A 22,146-nucleotide genomic window follows, 5' to 3' on the forward strand; every position below is an offset into this window, starting at 1 on the left:
TACTAAATTTCAGTAATGCATGTTCCTTAGCACAATAAATGATTGTAGCAGAATAATGACGTATCTTCTCAATATCATAATTTTTCATAAAACTTTGATTTTTCCTAACTTAAACTTTTGGATCTATTCTGTTTCACCCCCAGTGTTTTTTATAACCCCCAGTTACAAATTATATGTTGTTATACAGCACGTTACTATGTAAGAAAATAGCATGTGCGCCTGGGGGTCATAAAAGATTTATGCTCAGTAAGCTGGGGGGGGGGGGGGGGGAACAGAATAGATCTAAACTTTTTCCGATGACCATTTGTAGCAGATATGATCAGCTGGGACAATAAATGCAATTTTCGTACGTTAATGTAATAACGGTAGGAAATATTTTGTCTCCAGAAACAAATAATTAGGAAAGAACTTTTGTTCAACTCCGTGTCTTCAAACTTCAAAACAGGGGTAAAATCAGTAAACAACTTTCTCTTAATAATTTTCTGTCATTTAATTTTCTCACTTAGTTTTTTATTAACAGCGGCAAAGCGATAGCGGCGATTATTGGAGACATTGCTGTTTTTTTTACACTTCGTCTCCATCGATGATTCTTACGACCTGACTTCTTGGAATTGACTTTTAGTGGCTTCTAATGCTTAGCAGATAACATTTGTGTACGTGACGTCATTTGTTCTGCTTTTAGGTTGATTACGTGACTTATATCACTCAAAAAATGACTTCTGAAATCACCTAATGAACTTTAAACTTTATGAACATTTACTGGTTAAAGATCAAAAGTGTGTATCCAATTAGTGCCAAAATTAAATACCCTTATTTTTGAGTATAGCGTCTCGAGTTTTTGATATAGATTATTAAATTTGAAAAAGCTCTTTTAGGACTTTTTCCTTATACAGCTTATGTGTCTCATAAAAATGACAGTCCGAATCTAACCCAAAAAGTCTAGTGGTCTATTAAAGGACTGGTGGTCAATCGGTCTATCTGATTTCTTTAGTTGTTTCAATTCCATGGAAGGCCACAAGCGTCTACCGCGGCTATTTTCCGGCAATCTGCCGGCAATGTTTTTTTAAGTAGAATATACGGATTAAAGGCAGAGCGCAACTTTTTGGATTAGTTAGATGACTAAATTTCAATAATTAGTTAAAAGCAGTTATTAGTTGATCATTTTGGTTCTTTCCTATTCTACCCCCCCCCATTAAGCACCTAAGTATAGCCCCCATTATGTGCCATTATGATATATTTACAATCAGAGGAGTATACGTTATATGACCACTAAGCTGGGGGTGGCTATAATGGCAAGGACCTAATTTTTTTTTCATGCGGGCCTGCTAGTTGACTATATTAACTCATGCGTGGAAGCTTTGAAGGGCAGTTTCGCTCCTCGACCGTGTAATTCCGATCAGTAGTATAGAGTCGAGATATATTTTCTAGATCTTATTGATGAAGGTAAACATACGAAATATCCGTTTTGGTTGGCGCCTTAAAGAATTTAAGTCATGCTCGCGGTTCAAATTCAACTCAAAAGATTTAAAGCGTACCTCTAAATGTATTAGAGCAAAGCACGTGCTTTTTTGATATCAAACCAATGTTTCAAGGTCAAGTTGAACTAAGTTTTTGTGTTATAAATTACATGTGGAATGTGTTGGAGACGAGATCGATCCGGAAGCAATTCTTCAGTTGACAAACAGTGGCTTCCTCTCAGTAAACGAAAGGACAAGTTGGAACTTCTCTATTATTGCTGAAGTTGTGATCAAACCGATTCGCGACCCCCCCCCCCCCCCCCCCCCCACATTAGTGGGTGCATATTATTTGCACCCCCAGACGAACGTTCCACATTTTAACATGATGATAAGAAAAAGGGCAGCTGCGTACAGGCCGCTGTGGCCTAATGCTGTTCCGCTGCGATTACGCAGGAACCAAAATTATTAATTATTATTATGATTTTATGTAATGGCACGTGCTGTGTAACTGCGGGTAGAATAACGAACACAGGCGTGTTAAAATTAAAAGTTTTGAATTTGTACGAATGTCCATTAGGCTGCCCGGGGGGGGGGGGGGGGGGGGGGCAGATAACAGCACCGAATTTTGCCCAACAATTTGAACCTGCGACGCCAGAAACAGAACAAAATGCGAACTCGATTATTGTCCCCCAGTACGTAATATGCGAGCAAAAACAGCAAAAATCCGAAGAAAATTTGGTGCCCCCCCCCCCAGCTTAGTGGGTGCATATTATTTGCACCCCCCAGACGCACGTGTCAAATTATTACATAAAAATTTACTATATAATGGCGTGTGCTTTGTAGCTGGGGGGCGCATAACGTACTGGGGGGGGGGGGGGGGAGGAGGAACAAACGGAAAACATCCGAAAAATTTATGAGTGGATGAATGCATACAGCTTAGTGGATGCATATTATTGGCACCCCCCAAGACGCATGTGCCATATTTTTACATAATGGTTTTCTATGCAATAACACGTGCTTCTTAACTGGAGGGGGGGGTGCATAACGTACTGGGGGGGGGGGGGGGAGGCACACGGGAACTTCTTAACTAAACATTGCTACTTTTTGATTTTTATTAATGGTGTAGATAAAAAATAGACGTGGTCAGAACTGGTTCTTTGGGGGTCCTTCTCACTATTGCCCCTCCACAAAATTTTAGCCCCCTTATTGTATGTTTACCATTTTTGATGACTGTACTTTATCTGACCACTAAGTTGGGGGCTAAAATGGGAAAGACCCCAGAACTGTTCTGTAACTCCTATAGGGCATGTCTATCAGTAGTTGGGGATATTTTCCTTTTGCCTCCTCCCCCCCCCCGCGCTTCCTGCCTTGTTCATACATCTTAATTTATTATGCACTGGCACGTGTTGGGAAACTGAGGTTTCATAACCTACTGATTTAATAGCAACCCATCAAATATTGTATATTAATTTGATAAATTAAAACTTAGGCTCGTCCTCGGTGTTAATCTTGGTTAAGTTTAAAAAATCGGATCATCCTTCATGAATTTGCTGATTAGTAGTACAAGGATGCTCGTTAATGTGCGTTCGCACATGATGTTCCGACCCGAGCTCATCTACATTTTTGACTTAATTGTCAACCAAATGAAGAGATAACAAAAATAGATGTTTGAGTTTAAAAGAATCGTTACGCAAACTATCGACTAATTGAATTACATAATGCCATGCCTCATTACAGCACCAACGAAATCTGACATTAAAGAGAATACGAGACAAAAAACACAACAAAATTAGCAAAAACAAAAATTTCACGGCAAAAACTGAATATCTTAATTTAGAAGCGCCTAGTAACAAAGTCAAAATGCAGTCGGATAAAACCCTAAATACTCAAAATTGCTTTCAACAGATGGAAAGTTTTCTTAATGAGACTAGGTAACAAGTCGACTAGAGAACAAACAACGAGGCGAAATTCAAAAATTAATCAACTTTTTTTAAACCAAGAAATTTCAAAAGTCTTAAAAATCATTAGTTTTTAACTGAATAATCCCTGATAAACTAATAAAAAATCATTATAAAACCATAGGGACCTGTCTCTGATTAGACTAAGTCATAGAAACGAACTAAAGAAAAACTCAAAAAATTACAAACCGACGATTTGCGAAAACACAAAATATTGCTCCCATTAAAATCATTAGATATTATCTGAATATTATTTAATTTTAAATCAATTGCTAATTCTACTAATTCAACTTAGGGACTTATACTGAGAGATTAAATAAGTTTACTTGGGCCACATTTGAAAACCGTTGGGATCTGTTATTACGCGATTTTTCTGAAAGAAGAGAAAAAGAAACACAAAAAATGACCACTCAAAAAACGTTTATGAAAACGCATTTTGTCCAACAAACAAAACATCAGTGACAAATAATATCAGTAGATATGTTATTTTCTGAAATACAAGAAATTGGCTGGGTTGATCAAAATAAGTTACAGCTTGACGAAAAGAACAACAAAAACCGAAAAGATTGAAAAATATTTGAAAATGTATATTATAAGTTTTAAACTGACTGCTTCAGTTGAATCATTCATTCAATCTTAAATTACAAGCTTATGAGAGCTGTCAGCAATTTACGGATACCTAAAAAACAAAAAAGGCAAAAACAGCAAGTTCAAGAAAGAAAAATTGAGCGAGAAAAGTGTCGAAGGCATTAAAAAAAACTAATTTTTACTAATTTTTTTTCTATTTTCAGTTAAATTTTTTCATCAATGGGATTCGTGATTTGTTATCAAAATAACTTTTAAAAAACAACAAAAATGAACAAATACATTAGAACCACGAAATTTTTGAGAAAACTAGTAGTATCAACGCCATTAAATTCATTAACTTTCAACGGAAGCCAGTAAATACGCTAAATTATGCCTCGATGGGCCAAACATATTCCATCAAAAAGACCTTACAACAAGTTATTGACTATGAAAACAACAACAAAGACGAAAAAACCAAAAATTCAAAAGAAAAGTGCCAGAAGAAAGTGTCGAAGCAATTTCAATCATAAGCTCTTCTCTGAAAACTTTATCTATGATCCATTGAACGTATTCACTAAACCAATGAGAAATATCAGTAATAAGATAATGTGATAAGATCTCAAAAGGATCCAAAAAGAAAAAAAACAGTACCCCAAAAGTAAAAAAAAAGTATGAAAACTCGTGGCATTGAAGTTTTAAAACTAGTAGGTAGAAGATAAAACCGCTAACAAAATCATTTTTGGGTGCTATAGAAACGAAAGGGAACTTGTTAGTACAGAAACTGACTAACAGTTCACAAAAAAAATTTTTTGGATTGGTTAAAGATCAAAAAAATTGTCGAAAAATTCTTTTTAAATTCTTAACAGCCATTAAACTCAAATAAAATCAAAGCTTTCAACGGAGGTGAATAATTACGCTCAGATATAACCTATCAGAGGGGGAAAAAGGTTGTTTGCCATGCATTGATAATCAATAAGACATCGCAATAAGTCTTATGACTATGAGAACAACAACAAAAACAAGCAAAAACCAAAAATCAGTAGAAAAGTGTGAGAAGAAAGTGCCATTAGCTGTTCACTGAAAGCACTGGATATGTTCACTTATTACTCAAAACGGAAGATTTTGCATTCTTAGTGAATGATGTCATGCCATAGGACTCCAAAAAATTAGTAAAACCTCAAAAAGAAATTCAAAATTTTATTTAAAATTTAGATAACTCAGAGTCGAAGCCCAAAAAACCTGAGCAATTCTTTGAAAACGATTTTTTTGTTCATTGGGCTTCATTTGACTGTAAAGGGGGTTTGTCATTAACAGAACCTCGATATTAAAAGTGACTTGTCACCAGGTGATATAAAAAGTGAAAAGTAGCAAAGTTTTATAAAAGAGGAGCTCTCAAATAGAATCCGACTTTTCTTGATAGTGAACTTCCCTATGAGACCATAACTAGTTTTTTATCGCCTGTAGTCTATTAGGAACACAAAATTAGTTGATTTTGTGGCGTGAAATTTTATTTTGAAATATTATTTCTGTAGAAAATATCTTAATTTGAATAAAAATTACACTAAAAGTGAACAAATATCGCGTGTTTACACAAAGTTTCAATCATCGATAAATCCTCGAAAAAAAAACGAAAGTCAAAAAATCTTTATTTTTGAATTTTACGCTGAACCAGCTTTTTAATAAAACAATCACATTTCTCTGCGATGAATATATCGATCGGCCAAAATTGTCTGAACAAATGAAACCCATTTGAGTATATAGTTCCTCCCCCCACAAGTGGGGTCTGAACAATAATTTGACGGTGAGCTTGTTTCCTGAACGGTTGAATTGAACAGTTTTTAGAAATAATTTAACTCATGAACCTTCTTTGCTAGATAAAAAAAATCAAGATAAAATTGAAAAATGATAACAAAAAGTTCAACATGATAAAATGAAATAAATAAGACGCATGAAAAGAATTATGATACAAAATTTTGTGTGAACAGTTTAATAGTGGAAAAGATCTAAAAGTTAAGTTACATTTATAGAGCAATTGGAATTTTAAAAATAATTGTTACTTAAGTTAACTTTACTTAATTCTTTTTTCAATGGAACGAACACTTTAAATGATTATTTTAATTTTCGGAAAAAAACAGAATTTTTGTACCGTGAGCGCGGCATCATTTATGCAACTGTAAAAGGTGGCAACAAATAATAGGTTTTTGGTGTAACATAAGCTCTTTGCTTGATGATTAACATTTCCAGAAAAAGTGAATTTTTGCTGTTTATTTTGTGTGCTATTTAGTCTATCTCAGTCTATTAAAAAAACTACTGAAAATTCTCTTTGGGGGGAAGGTGGGGATTTCCAAAAACTCCCGTATCATGATGTCAGTTTGATAACTATATCATGGCAAATTTTCAGAAAATAAGTGCCATATCTGCCAAGACCCGCAGTCTTAAAGTATAACCAAATGTAGGAAGCAATTCAGAATTTGCAAAGTTTTTGGAAAACAAATGATTTTGAAGAAAGAAAAATTTCAAGCTAATCAACTGAATATCTGAATATATTCAATCTCTCTAAGTGTCAAGATGATCTCTTGATAGAGAATGAGAGATCAAAACCTATTTAACTTGAGAGCCATACCAGAACTGAGAAAATGCTGCGACCTTTTGGACACAGATAGTCTTAAAATAAGTAAAACCAAAGAATACAAATTCTAGCCATGAGTTGCTTTCTTTTTTCTGTTCCATCAGAAAAACTATGATGCTTGTTATTACTGGACTTAGTGATAGGGCACATAAAAATACCTAAAAAGTGAAAACTTTAAAAATATTTTGCAAACAATAACTAAAAAGTTACTTAGAAAATGTTTTTACTATTTTTTGTTCATGGGGCCTATGGCCCCATCAGCAAGACACTAAGAACTTTCACTAATGTGACTAAATAATAAGAGAAGCAAAATTACCGCCAAAGCTAAAAAACATTAATAATTGTTGAAAAAAAGGGGAAAATGTTTGAAAAAGCTGATATTCAGTTTAAAATGAATATATAATTTGACTGAATAAGGCCTCATCAAAGGAACAATAATCAATGCGACGAAGAGACAGGGGAGTGCCAAAAATGGGCACAACGAACTGAATAAATTAAAATTCACAAAAATATGCCTATTGAAACAACTGACAGGAACATTCAATAATGACATCATATATATATATATATATATATATATATATATATATATATATATAAATATATATATATATATATATATATATATATATATATATATAACAAGGACAAGAATAAATTAAAAGCAAATAGAATGGCAAAAGATCAATGCTAATTTTTTAAAAGCGTGTTCTGTTGGCTAAAAACCATTGATTTAAAATCAAACTTTGATCTGTTTGAACTCAAACTCAATTGTTGTTGTTGTTGTGATTGTTGTTGTTGTTGGGGAGTTTCAGGTTGTCCTGAGGGGATTTCTCCCTGTTGTTGGACTAGAATCTTGACCGCTGATCTCGGCACAGGTGGTAATCACAAGCCAGCTGCCAAGAACACAGGTTTCGCTCTGAGAAATTGTTTAACGATTTTTCATAAGCTTCACAATTCGGGTTTTTAGACCGATCGGATTTAAGAAATCCACTTCATTTCCGATGATATTGACAATCCGGCTCATTCGGTAAAAGAACTCGTGTCGGGCTCTTTCGGTTCTGACTCTTTTGAGGTTACAGAATAGGTTTTCCCTCTTTTCTGCGTCACACGGAAATGGAATGAGGCACAGATAGAAATTCTGATCCAGTAAACTCGAAAAGAAAAGTAGGCTGTTCAATTGCAGCTACAGAGAGAGAGGCAGTACGTCCACTCGTAACAAAAGCTCTTCGTAGTTAAATTTGAAGTTCGTTATCCATTTCAGTACTCTCTTGTGCAACTTCTCTAGTTTCTGCAGGTCAAATCGAGACATGTGAATGAACTGGGCTCCATACGTCAAAAACGGCAGTAGCAACGATTTGTAGAGACACATCTTGAGTTTCTCGTTTTTTTGTTCGACAGATTTCGTCTCAAATACAAAAGTGCCCTGTTGATCTTTTTTAATTGGTTGTTCAAATGCTTCGTTAGCGAAGCATTGACAACTAGACCAAGGTCTATTACCGAGTTCGATGACTAAAGAGGGCCTCCCGCATTTCGGAAACTGGGTATACGTCCTTTAACGACTAATTGAAAACACTTATTTGGGGCCAACTCCATCTTGTTTTCGTTCACCCGTCGTGCAACTTGTTCGAAGTCAGATTGAAACTCTGTCTCAAAATTTCCGTGTGCCAAGAGTTTCAAATCATCCGCAAACAGGAAGGGATCGCCAAGCTTGACGACAGCTGGAAGATCATTGACGAATATGCATAGCAGTAGCGGCCCCAAGAGAGAAACTTGAGGAACAACACTGGTTATCTCCAACGACTGAGAGGAGACATTGTCAACTCTCATGAACTGCTTGCGTCCATCAAGGTAGTTCGCCAGCACTGCTAACAGACAACCTCCGACTCCAACATCAGCTACTTTCTTCATCAGCTCAAAATGAGGAACCTTATCGAAGGCTTTTGAGAAATCGGCGTAGAAAGTCACAATTTGCTCGTTTGAGTTATAATCTAATGCTTAATAGACTTTCTGTAGAAAACCATTTATGTTGGTTGCGACAGATCTCTCCTTCACAAAACGATGTTGACAAATTGACAAGTGCTTACAAAAATTATTCATTAATGGCTCATAAAAGCATTTCTCGAACATCTTGCTTGCTATGTGTAGTAGCGACACATGTCTGTAGTTGCTGACTTGGTTCTTATGTCCTTTCTTGAAGATCGGCGAAGTTGAAGCGACGTTCCACTGGTTTGGTATCTTTCGTAACCTCTTGATGTTCTTGAACTTTTTTGGAGATTTTCGCTCATTTGATCCGCTGACTTCTTGAAAAAATTGGCGGTAAACCATCTGGCCCACGAGTCAATAATGCTAAGTGAGAGAAGGATCCCTGAAATTAAACTGCGCGATACCGAGACATTAGTCAGAACAAAGTTCTCGCATCTTATTTACTTAAAGTTGATCTCTCTTCTAGGAGAAAAGACCGAATGGAAAAATTCATTTATAAGATCGGCTTTATGTTGGTTATCCCTGCATGTTCTTTCACCCCAAGTAATTTTTTCAGATATGGTTGAAGATTTGTTCAAACAATTTCAGTGCTTGAAGACAGCATCGGTGCTTTTGGTGTTCACCAGCGCTTCTTGTTACGCCTTTCGTTCTTTTTCGCATTCTTCTGCGACACTGTTTCCAACTGCTTCACCTTCAGCTTCCGATAACTAGTCGGTTTCTTTGCCAAGATGTCTCTTTGCGTTTTCAGCCGTTTTAAAAGGTTTGAAGTTGATGATGTTATCCAGGGAAAAAACATTTGCCGATGTCTGTATCTGATCGGGACGTGCTCAACAATTATTTGATCCACGTAGTCGTAGAACTCATGGCACATGTTGTTTATGTTCGTCAAACAGACGGGATTAAAGCTCCTTTGAACATAGTATCTCGCAGCCCTGCGTAGTCCGCAGACCCGAAACACCCGAAATTTTGTAGGAGAGGTTTGGATACCTCGATGAACAGCCGACTGACAATTTAATTGCTACATGGTCAGAACAGTCATAGACTTCATTGAAATTTTCATCCACTTCAGCAGAGGAGGCGATATGTCCCCAAAAAGCGAAATCCAATGTGTTGCAGGACAAGGTCGGAAGCTTTATTTCTTGCTGAAACATATTGGAATCCAGTAGATCAATGATTCGGCTTTCTTCCTCAATGTTGCTCAACAAAGTGTGCCACATTTTGGAATGAAAGTTGAGATCTCCGCATAAGATACAATCGTACCTTTTATTGGGCATGGCACTCAATATCCTTCCAAAATCATTGAAGTCGTACCGATACCACTGCCCTTGGGTGGATTGTAGAAACTATAAGTGAAGACGAATTTGTTGTTGATCTTGATTTGACAGAGAATACTGCTTTCTGGAAGAACAACATTTATTCGGTTGGACGAATTTGACTTTTTCACGGCTAAGAGAGGGCCACCGTGAATCGAACTTTTGCTAGTCGGTCGGTCAGTTCTGTAGACGTCATATTCCGCCAGCAGAATTACTGAGTCTGTGATATTACGCTGAGCCAATTTTCGCAAACACAAGCAATGGCATAGTCACCAGCTGTTAACGCATTGACAAATCTAAACCGTCTTTCATAATTTATTTGGCTTCTTGCATTAATTTGCAAAATGTTTAGGATTAATAATCAAGCTGAATGCTGATTGGGTTCAGCATTCATGCGTGGTAACTCAACTTTCACACCGTCGTTGAAAAGCTGGAGATTTCGGACTTTTAACTTAACTTTTGGTACTCCCGCGTCCAACAGTTGCCGGCGTTTTTTCAGACTCATGTTTTCCTTATATGAGTCTTCTTTTGACAGAGCACGAGGCGAACGTCGTATTCATCAGCCATTGTCACCAACAACGTTCTTGTTTTGCAACGATCTTTGTCAAATTTTCCCATTCGTCGCAATTGTACAATTTTCGGGCTTACTCCAAGAGAGTTCAAGACTTCTATCAACTTCTCGTTCGTTGGCACAAAATTCTCATTCCATGACTTCTCTCCATGTGCCTTGCACTCTAAAGCTTGATTGAAAGCTGCGATCAATGGTCTTGCTTGACTTTCCCTTGCCTCTACATAACATCTCATTTGAAAATTCCATGGCAGATTTCGAAGCAACATCTGCATAGCTTCTTTCCATTTTTTGCAATGCCTCGTTTACAGAGACCTGAATTCGGTCTTCAACTACTCGAGTCAGTTTTTGCTCAATCTTCTCCAACTTCTTGTCAAGGTCAAGGCTCTGAACTGATTCCTCTACTTTCTTTCCCATTGCAGACGCTAGTAGTCGTTCCCGTTTACTGGTCTCTCCACACTTATTGCACAGGAGTAACACGTTTGCCCCAAGCTCTTTTATGCCATTTATTGCAACAGTAGACAAACCAGTACAGATTGGTTCCAAATCCAAATCACAATTGCAACTCACACAGTGATACGTTGGATCAATGTCGTTGATTTTCTTAGTACACGTTCGACACGAGCGCGACCTTTTCTCAATAAGTGGGTGCAACTTTTTTAACCACTACTTATAAGATCTTTAGTGCACGATCACAATTTGAGAAAATTTTATCAGTGGTCTATACTCTGTTCAGCAGCTGTAGAAGCCTATGCTTGGTTTTTCAATGTCTTTCGCCTTCTTCTAGAAAGCCGGTTTTTCTGTTTAGTCAAAAAAGCAGACTGGCTGAATTCTTGTTAACAGTGGCTAAAGTTTTGAGTTACGAAGAAGCTTCTTGATGGACCACACGAAGACGCTGAACCAGCTCAACGTCCTTGATCTTGCTGTTGGATAGCAAGTCGTTGACTACGTGGATATTTAAAATGCCTGATTTCTGCAACACTTCAAATATCTCCTCAGCTCTCTCCCGTTGGCAATAAAGAGTGTTCAGTCTACAACTCAAACCTTTGAGGATTCCAATCAATTTCAAAGGTGAAAACGGCTTGAATTTCTTGCTCCGATGAGGGGTGATAGAATTGTTCACAACGTCGTGCTACAACCACACCTCGCGTTCTTCTCGAAGATTTCGTTTCATATGCTACTGGACTGTCTTCGACTTGTTGACTGCTCGACGGTTTACACTCAGACCAGGGATTGCAAGGATGTTTCGGCGATATCTTTGTCTAGTTGAGGAAGGTAGTGGCTGACTGGCTCAATTCCAAGAATTTGCAGCAATAATTTTCATAATCAGGGGGTCACAAATGCTGCCCCAATATAGCAATTAATCTCAAATTATTTATAACAGTCGTCAATAATGGTCCGAGAGAACAAAAAGAAGTGCATAACTGAGAAAAGTCACAAAATTTAAAATCCAAACTAGTTGTTTCTAGGTCAAAATAGTATCAGAGTCAATTAGTAATCAAGCTGCCTCTTAAAGATTTCAAAATATACCAATATGAGTACTAAAACACGTTGATTTCCGGTTAAAACACTCGTTTAAAATCAAAACTAGTTGTTTCTAGGTCAAAATAGTATCAGAGTCAATTAGTAATCAAGCTGCCTCTTGAAGTGTTCAAAAATTACCACTATGAGTACTAAAACACGTGGTTTTCCAGTTGAAACACTCGTCTGTATTAAAATCAAGATAAAAACGGGAAGCAAAAGTTAAGTTGCTGCACGTAAGAATATTTTTCTCCGAAAAATAAATTTTGACTCAAACATTAGTTTCTCTCTCCGCTATAAGAGAAGATTGAAAGCAATTCTGCTTCAAAGCTACTTGCTTCTCGTTTCGTTTACTACTTGAGCGTTACAAAAATTACCATTATATCTTTATTTGTCGGTGTCAACAAAAAAGACAAAGAAACGGAGAACAATGCCTCGTTTACAGAGACCTGAATTCGGTCTTCAACTACTCGAGTCAGTTTTTGCTCAATCTTCTCCAACTTCTTGTCAAGGTCAAGGCTCTGAACTGATTCCTCTACTTTCTTTCTCATTGCAGACGCTAGTAGTCGTTCCCGTTTACCGGTCTCTCCACACTTATTGCACAGGAGTAACACGTTTGCCCCAAGCTCTTTTATGCCATTTATTGATACACTAGGCAAACCAGTACAGATTGGTTCCAAATCCAAATCACAATTGCAACTCACACAGTGATACGTTGGATCAATGTCGTTGATTTTCTTAGTACACGTGCGACACGAGCGCGACCTTTTCTCAATAAGTCGGTGCACCTTTTTTAACCACTACTTATAAGATCTTCAGTGCACGATCACAATTTGAGAAAATTTAATCAGTGGTCTATACTCTGTTCAACAGCTGTAGAAACCTATGCTTGGTTTTTCAATGTCTTTCGCCTTCTTCTAGAAAGTCGGTTTTTCTGTTAAGTCAAAGAAAGCAGACTGGCTGAATTCTTGTTAACAGTGGCTAAAGTTTTGAGTTACGAAGAAGCTTCTTGATGGACCACACGAAAACGCTGAACCAGCTCAACGTCCTTGATCTTGCTGTTGGATAGCAAGTCGTTGACTACGAGGATAGCTAAAATGCCTGATTTCTGCAACACTTCAAATATCTCCTCAGCTCTCTCCCGTTGGCAATAAAGAATGTTCAGTCTACAACTCAAACCGTTGAGGATTCCAATCAATTTCAAAGGTGACAACGGCTCGAACTTCTTGCTTCGATGAGGGGTGATAGAATTGTTCACAACGTCGTGCTACAACCACACCGAAGACTTCGTTTCATATGCTACTGGACTGTCTTCGACTTGTTGACTGCTCGACGGTTTACACTCAGACCAGGGATTGCAAGGATGTTTCGGCGATATCTTTGTCTAGTTGAGGAAGGTAGTGGCTGAATGGCTCAATTCAAAGAACTTGCAGCAATAATTTTCATAATCAGGGGGTCACAAATGCTGCCCCAATATAGCAATTAATCTCAAATTATTTATAACAGTCGTCAATAATGGTCCGAGAGAACAAAAAGAAGTGCATAACTGTGAAAAAATTCACAAAATTTAAAATCAAAACTAGTTGTTTCTAGGTCAAAATAGTATCAGAGTCAATTAGTAATCAAGCTGCCTCTTAAAGAGTTCAAAAGTTGCCAATATGAGTACTAAAACACGTTGATTTCCGGTTAAAACACTCGTTTAAAATCAAAACTAGTTGTTTCTAGGTCAAAATAGTATCAGAGTCAATTAGTAATCAAGCTGCCTCTTGAAGAGTTCAAAAATTACCACTATGAGTACTAAAACACGTGGTTTTCCAGTTGAAACACTCGTCTGTATTAAAATCAAGATAAAAACGGAAAACAAAAGTTAAGTTCCTGCACGTAAGAATATTTTTCTCCGAAAAATAAATTTTGACTCAAACATTAGTTTCTCTCTCCGCTATAAGAGAAGATTGAAAGCAATTCTGCTTCAAAGCTACTTGCTTCTCGTTTCGTTTACTACTTGAGCGTTACAAAAATTACCATTATATCTTTATTTGTCGGTGTCAACAAAAAAGACGAAGAAACGGAGAACAATTTTTTAATACAGTTAGCGCCCCCGTACAACTCGAACAACTCGAAATAAAAAAAATCAAAAAGAGACCTATAATAACTCCGATCAGGTAACGGTATCGCAGCCGTTAAATGTATCTATTAAAAATGCACATAAATTAGCCGTGAAATGTACACAGGAAGCGTGAAAGTCCAAGAATGAAAAACGCCGAAATTTTTGATCCTCAATTTTTTGGAGAAAGGAGAAAAATTTAACAAGTCTCTGCAACGTTCAGATGATTCGGTTTCTCACGGAACAGCTTTTCAGTGATCTACTTTCTATCTCTCCGTAAAAGTTATGGGTCAGTCAAAAATTTCTTAACCGAAAAAGATAAAGCCGGTATAATGTTCATAACTCCATTATTACATTGGTTGAGGGTTGGTACACTAAGAGCTGACATCACAACCAGGTTTCAGACCCAAATTGTTTGTCAATATTAATTAAAATTGATGCCAAAAAGTAATAGTAATTTTGCAAGTAAAGTGAATGATAGAAAAGGGCCAAAAAGCAGCGGAAGAAACGGAAGAAACGACAGGCTGCGTTGACTCATTTGACAGCGGATGGATCAGGTCACAGATCAAGACCCACAAGTTGGAGGAGTGGACATTCGAGTAGTTTCCACAGGTAACTACATTAATCTTTGATACATAAAAACTAAACAAGGAGGCTCGGTAAGTTCCGACCCCGCTCATCTACATTTATCACTTAATTGTCTACCAAATGAGGAAGAGATAAAAAATAACATATCAAAACAATCTACCTCAGAGAGCCTATGAGACCTAGGACTACCATAATATGACTACGAGAAAAGACAGCGATAAAAATCGAATAATTACAAATATTAATTACGACCAACACTCGTTCTCCATTTTTTGAGAGCCATTAATAACCAAATCAAAATGGCATCAGATAAAGCTTATACTAAGAAGATTTACCTGTATATTATTAGAAAAGAATACGGTACTTTTCCTCAATGGGACTTGGTAACAAGTCGACAAGAAATGAGCAAAAGGGGTAAAGTTTAATAAAGCATTGTTTTTTTAAAAGAATTAATTTCAAACTGATTTGAAACATTATGCATCAAATGAAATCATTGAGAGATTCTTCCCTATCGCCAAAGAGAGCGACTGAGACCTTTTATTATTCAGGATATGTCATATGACAACGAAAACAAAAACAAATAAAAGCAAAAGGGAAAAATTTATACTAAGAAATTTGCACGAAAAAATTTGCAAGAAAAAATTTGCACCAAAACGATGCCCCAGCCGACTAATTATTAAGCTGTTCACTAAAAACATTTAAAAATTTAGAGTGCGTTTTTTAAAAGACCAGAAGACGGCCCGATATTGTGATACTGTGAAAAGAAAACAAAAACCAACAAAAATGGGCGAATATGCAAAAAATCACGAAAATGTTATGAAAACTGTTTGTTCCAAGAACAGAGACAAATTCAGGAAATTAAAACCTTTAGCAGGAACAAATTGTAGTTCATTAGATAAGGGGTGTGACTTGTCTATAGAGATGCTAAGCTACAAGTTAACAAAAATAAGATTCAAAATTTTTACAAAAATTGTAGCCGACATAAATTTTGGACTAAAAGAGTAGACAGTTTATTCTGGAATTTCTTGGAAAACTAGTTTCGCCTGTTATTCATAAGTCTCAGTAGTAAGACTAAAAAAAACTTTAAATACAAGCTGAACTAAAAATTTCACAAACAACTTTACGAAACCACAGTGTTGAAGTCATTAAACTATACAAAATTTTAAACTAGTATCAAAAAAATAACATAAATTCTTCATTTGCGTCTCTCATGATTATCATATTTTTTAAAACACTATATTAAAAAATTACAGCAAAAAAGAACCACAAAACTGAGAAATGTATATAAATTCACAAAATTCTTCTGAAACAAATAATTGTTTAAGCCCTGAAGACATCAGTCAAAATGTTTAAACAACAGAAAATTTGCTCTTTGATTCAACACACCGTTAAAACATTAAGAAGACCTCTCATTAATGAGGCTAAGTTACGAAAATGATACAGCATTTTAAAATAGAAAAAAAATGCAAACCAGAACAAAAAAAGATAAGTTGAAGAATACTTTTACTCTGTTTCGTAGAAATTTAATTGAAAATCAATAAAATTGCTAGTTAAATACTGACATTCATTATAACGTGCATTTATGTATCTATAGTGGGACAATGAGACCTTCATTTACCCAATATTTGGCATACGACAACAAAAATTAACAACAATTAGTAAAAATAAAAACTCTACTAAATTCTGCAAGAGAACGGTGTTGCAGCCCTTAAAATCATATTTTATGAAAAAAAATTGGTTCAATTACACCTTTCGTGGAGTTGTTACAGTTAGGTTGCTAAGTAATGTGACAATTAAACAAAGAAACAAAAACAACCTCAAAAACGGACAATTATGCACAAGAATCACAAAATTTTGCATGAAAAATCGTAGTACCAAAAGCAAGAAAACGTTCTGTCAAAATTCAACTAAAAATTTGATTGTATTCTATTGGGAAAAAAAGTTTGATAAGTTTTTTCTGAGAATATGTAAAAAGTTGTTTGAAACCAAAAATAAAATTGACAAATTCAAAAAATCAGTGAAATTTCTTTAAAACTAATACATTCCATGACATAAGAGACATTAGGCAACAACTAAAGGCATGGTAAATGCTCATTTACACCTCTTGGGGAAACTATTTGGATCTCTGAATGGTTAGACTTAGTAATCAGACTGCAAAAAGAATAAAAACTGAAGGCAAAACAAGAATTCAGTTAAAGTTTACTAAAACTCTTTCTCAAAGCCATAAAAAAATTTAGTTTCTCTGAAAACAATCCATGTCTACATTCGGTTTCATTTTTACGTGAATTGGAACTCTCATTAAAGGGGCCGTGAATAAAAGTTTTTGTCAGTAACTAACATTGAAAAAAACAAAAGCAAAAAATTAAAAAAAAAGGCAGCACCAAATTAAAAACTAAAAATTTTCTGATCGTAAGAATCCATGATTATTTCAAACCCATCCCTGATTTTTTTGCATGCCCAACGAACAGACCATTTTTTCCAATTGTTTGCCAATTAGACCAATTGTTGATTGAAAATCTTCATTAAAAAACGATGAATTTTGTATAATTATCGACTTAAATCTGCAAAAAACGGCAAATTTTAATTCCAGAAGACTTTTATATGGCGCCTAAATTAACCTAGCTTTCTTTCGAAGAATAGGAAGTCTGTTTCAAGGTATATAGGTCGTTATGTCGGGCAAAATTTAACAAAACGGACCAAAAAAACCTAGTTTGTGCCGTTTTTGATGAAAAGAGTTAAAACTTTGAAATTTTATTAAAAACTTCAACGAAAAATATCAATCAAACAATTCAGCCACGCTCTTCTATCTCTAACGGTAACCATTGTACCGTTACAATTTTAATTTATTTCAAATTACGTTTGCGAAATTTTGCCAAATTTTAGTCAAAATACTGAAAATGTGAATAAAAACTGTCGAATACTCTCAAAACTTTAAACCTCGATATCTCCCTGTAAAAAATTAAGTTCAAAAAACCTTTTTTATTTCATATTCTATTTTTTATTACGTGCTTTTTAATGATGCCATTCACAACTCTCTACGATGAATATATAGATCAGCCAAAATTGTCTGAACAAAAAAACCCCGTTGAGTTTATAGTTCGTCCCTCCCCTCCAAAGTGGGGGTCGGAACACAAAGTATAAGCAAATTAACATTTTTAAACAACCTGAACAGCGAAGGCTGCAACAAATCAACCATATGAGTCGTTGGCATTTTAATTAACAGATTTATTCACGAAAAACAGTCCCTAGCGATTTAAGGAGAGCGATTGCAAGACCACTCTACAATAAAAGACACCCAAAAAAACCATAAAAATATAGGCAACTTTTGTAACATGAGTGATATCCAAAGTATCTTAGCGTTCCTTAGATAATCAAATAGAGGAATACATGCTCTAAGAAAAATTATAACGAAGTACATTTTGATTTCAGAGTAAACAATATCAACTACTGAAACCTTAATATACCGTGCAAAAAAATCGAAATAATTCTACGGCTTTTTTAAATCTGTCCAAAGACTTCGATAAATCAGCCAGGAACTTTCATGGCGTAAGCTTAAAAAACTCGGGCTTAATAAAATGGTAAATCTTTTAATTAAAAGCTTCAAAAAACGCCAATTACAGAAAACAGCAGTAAACAACCTTTAATCAGATTGGATTTAGCAATGCAAGGATGATCCTCAGGGAAGAGTTCTAATCCCTTTGTTCAATTTATAAAACGACGATACCAAACAGATAAAAACGACTTCATTTTTAAAAAATCTTTAAAGACAACTCAACTCAGAAAGCGTACGGTAAGCTTCCATGAATACGATTTAGATTTGGGCGCTATTTTATCTGATATTGTTCGCTTTTCTGGTATATTCGATAATTTTTTTTTCAATGAAAATTTTCACAGTCCCTAATTCAACTTACATGTAAATTTGACCCTATAAGAACTATGAGAACTGACATGCACTGCAAGGTTGCATTTCACTATCCCATTATTGCTAGTTGAGTTTTTGGATATTAACATGACTGTTCAAAAGGACTCGAAGAAGAGTCCAAAATTTCCAGGAACCAATTTTGCAAGTCAATTGGGTTATTTTCTTTTAATTTTGTAGTTCCTATTTTTAGAAATAATCGTTCCTTTGTTGATTGTTTTTTAAATAAAACTTACTGATTTGTCTCGACCCTCATTTACTTTTTTTTATTCAGTCGAGGCTTTTTTCAAAAGAATTTATCGGCTCTCTTGTTTTTTTTACCGTAGTGGCCCCGGTTAAATCTCCTCTCTAATTTAAATCTGCACACTAAATGCATTGCCTTCATGTTGATGTAATGGTGGGAGTAATTTGGTTTTTGGGGATAAAGTTTGAAGAGTGAGAGAAGTCATCTTTCTTCAACGGCAACATCATCAGGAAATAACCCGTAGAAAAATTGTGATATGAGGTCAAACGGCTTTGTTTAAATAAAGAATGAATTCTGTCTTAAGTGTTAAATGCTTTTTCGGAAATAAACCCTTGGAAAAATACCCCCACGGAAAAACCCTCCACTTGACGGTGTAAGAGTTACGCATTTAGTGCATTGGGCCATTATGCCTCGTGGTCCATGGTGATGGCTTAGCGTCCCGTGGGACATGATATGAAACTATCACAACCAAACAAATAATCACCACCAAAATTCAAATTTAAAATGGAGGTTTATTATCAAGGGGGTTTCAAATACCCCTAAATGTTGTAAAACTGGGGTTGTCACTGCCAAAGATGGCAAAATTATGCAAGAACGGATAGTGAATTTGTCTTTTGTTTTAAAAAATGAAACAAGAATATGGCTGACTGAGGGGTAAAGCAATGCCTAAATAAAATGTAAGATCCCTGAGTTTAATGTAGCCAACTGAGTTGGGTTACAATGGAAACAAATCCTAAAAAGTCGCACATTCCATTTTCCAAGTCTTACAATATTTTTCGTCAGTGTAAATTTTTGAGCGGAGTTTTTTTCACAAGTCATTGCATTGATGCCCACTGATACATGGTTTTAGACATAAATGGACCCTGGTCACCAGGCTAAAATGGAACGCTGGCCAGTTGTTTTCTTTCGGAATCAATAAGCTTATTAGTCTTGATTTTTCAATTGCTATATTTAATCAAGAATTATTGGCTGCAGTGCAGAAATTCTCCGCTTAATTTATATGGTTAAAAATTGAAACAACCGGCAACTGTGGAGGTGACGTTTAAGAGCGCCAACATTAAAAAGAGCCGATTGAAGGAGAACCAAAAATTTATTGTAATTATTGGGCAATAAATTGAGAAGAATTTTGCAAGCAATTAAATTGCCTTCTGAAATAAGACTGCCCAATTCTTAACCAATCATAACCGATATCATAACATTTTTTAGCAAAAGAAGGTAAAAGTAAATTAATAATTAATTATCTTGAGATGATCGCGGGCCATGGTCATGCCTCACTGGCTCATGGGACTTGATATGAAACTATCACAACCCAATATGGACCAACTAATTCAATTAAATACTTTTTATTGTAATCAACTAACATTTCAAGGTAGTTAAAAGCAGCTTTTGTTTTCGGTTTTTTAAAATTAAGTCAGGTTCCGGCTCTTTTTAACGTCGGCTCTTTTACACTTAATGAAATGGTACATTTGTCAAAAACAGGGTTCATTAGAAATCTCAACTGATTGCACAATTACCGATAAGATTAGCACATTACAGCAGAGATGTTTTTAATTATTTAGTTAAAGCAAGAAAATTTGCCAATTGAACTATTGCCATCCGACCTAAAAGTCAGATATGTGTAATTCGACGCGGTAATTAAGAACTTAAGTTTTTACATAGGAAATACAACAATGCACGTACAAATTGGTTTCAATTTGCCCTCAAAATGTTCACAAATTCAGTATGTTATCTGGTTTAAAATGCAATTCAAAAAAGCAATTGAAAGATGGAAAAGCTGTTGGCTTTCAAATTTGAATAATATTACGGCGTAATAATGAACTCATTATATCTGCTCTCTAACACATTATTTTTTTATAACAAAACATGCCGAAAGCCTCAACTCATATTAAGTTTTTCCATACATTTTTTCCCATGAGGCTCTCTTGTCTTTCTGTTTTATTACCAACTGAGATTTACCTTATTTATATCAAAATTTTTCTCAGTAAAATTTCATCAGAAAATTTTTTTATTCATCCTAACTCCCTCGTTCGGTCAAACATTATTCTTTAGTTGATTTGTTGTTAAATAATCATTTTTAAGCCAAATTAAATCCAAGAACCGCCTGCTTTGGCATAGAAACCCTATTATCATTGTCTTACAAATTTCTCAGGACATAAAAAAGAATACTCAGCTATATTTTCAGAAGTTTTTCCTGATTTAATTTTCTGTCACTAAAAATTAATGATTTTCAGGTAGCATCGTAATGAGGAGCAACTTCTTTTCTGCAACAACCCGTAAAAATCAGAGACGAGTGTCTATTAAAAGCGTGAATTACGATTTTCAATAATATCCTTTAAAAATATTTTAAACTTAACAGAGTTTTTGCAACGTCAGCATGAAAATTTTCCAATAGATAGACAGTTAGGATCATTCGCGTCTTAATTTTATATATAATGGAACGAACAGCTTAATGGGTAACATCAATAATAAACTTAATAACTCAAGCTTCTCTAGCTAGTAGTGGTACCTTTCAGATTTTCAGGAATTCTTTACCCTTGTTAACTTCATCTTAACAATTCAATTGATATTTGAAAATAAAAAATAGATGATTTCAATTCCAAAATGTTGGTTTTCAACCGATCATAGTTATTATTGTCTATAAAAGCACTGTTGCCATTTTATGCAAAAATTCTTGAGACTTTATACCTAACTTCAACCCCCTCCCCCACTTTCAACCCTTTTTTCCTCAATATAATGATGAACGAAAATATATTTCCACCCGCAATTTTTTTGACAGTAGATACGACAACAGATCTCACAGCAGATCACATGGATCGTCCGCGGCCCAAAGAAGTGGGAACCAGTCCTCCGCAGCTTCCAGGTCCCGAAAGCACAACTCACCCGAAGAACGGAGAGCAAGAATGATAGAAGAGAGAAGAGGTCGAATGTCTCTCGCGCACCACAGAAAACAAAGCCAAGACGCAAATCGGGTCAAAATCAAAAGACGATACTTGCCTTGGGGAGTTCGAAATAAAACTGTTTAAAACTGAGTTTTGCTAGTCTGGTTTAATGTAAAATAAATTTGAAAGTGACAAAAACAGTAAAAAAAAGTTATATTCCATTATGCTATGTCTAGTTCAGAAGGTCCCAATTGGGGACGGTAAAGACCGGCATTGAAACTATATCGATTATTAAAAATTTATTGACAGAATATTGTCCGTAGAGAAATCAGATTTCAAGGTATTGTCATTTTTTTTCGATATGGCATAAACGTTTTTTTTTAAAATAGAATTTTGTCTCATCTGAACGGCTC

General features: G+C 35.4%; 2 protein-coding genes across 8 annotated transcripts in view; one reads left to right on the plus strand and one right to left on the minus strand.

Annotated features, from left to right (window-relative positions):
• Positions 1–22,146, minus strand: part of LOC142352879 (excitatory amino acid transporter-like) — a 44,457-nt gene that overhangs the window by 4,423 nt on the left and 17,888 nt on the right. The window lies entirely within an intron of this gene.
• Positions 1,506–21,954, plus strand: LOC142353687 (uncharacterized). Of its 7 annotated transcripts, none has more exons than XM_075405999.1 (3): positions 1,506–1,714; positions 14,585–14,715; positions 21,631–21,954. In XM_075405999.1, exons 2-3 carry the CDS (start codon positions 14,652–14,654, stop codon positions 21,756–21,758), a joined length of 192 nt encoding a protein of 63 aa, XP_075262114.1. In that variant the 5' UTR covers positions 1,506–1,714; positions 14,585–14,651; the 3' UTR covers positions 21,759–21,954. The 7 variants fall into 7 exon arrangements, with proteins under 7 accessions (XP_075262114.1, XP_075262117.1, XP_075262112.1 ...); XM_075406002.1 differs by having other exon boundaries at positions 21,634–21,954; XM_075405997.1 differs by having other exon boundaries at positions 14,590–14,715.

Source organism: Convolutriloba macropyga, chromosome 14 (assembly GCF_964194025.1).
Source record: "Convolutriloba macropyga chromosome 14, txConMacr16.3, whole genome shotgun sequence".
Lineage (NCBI taxonomy): Eukaryota > Metazoa > Xenacoelomorpha > Acoela > Convolutidae > Convolutriloba > Convolutriloba macropyga.

Bases quoted from the DNA above. Each gene is read 5' to 3' on its own strand.
- LOC142353687 (XM_075405997.1), top strand. From the start codon at position 1,635: ATGTGTTGGAGACGAGATCGATCCGGAAGCAATTCTTCAGTTGACAAA. The intron at 1,715-14,589 runs GTTGGAACTTCT...ATGATAGAAAAG, and splicing joins CTCAGTAAACGAAAGGACAA to GGCCAAAAAGCAGCGGAAGA. The intron at 14,716-21,630 runs GTAACTACATTA...TTTTTTTGACAG, and splicing joins CATTCGAGTAGTTTCCACAG to TAGATACGACAACAGATCTC.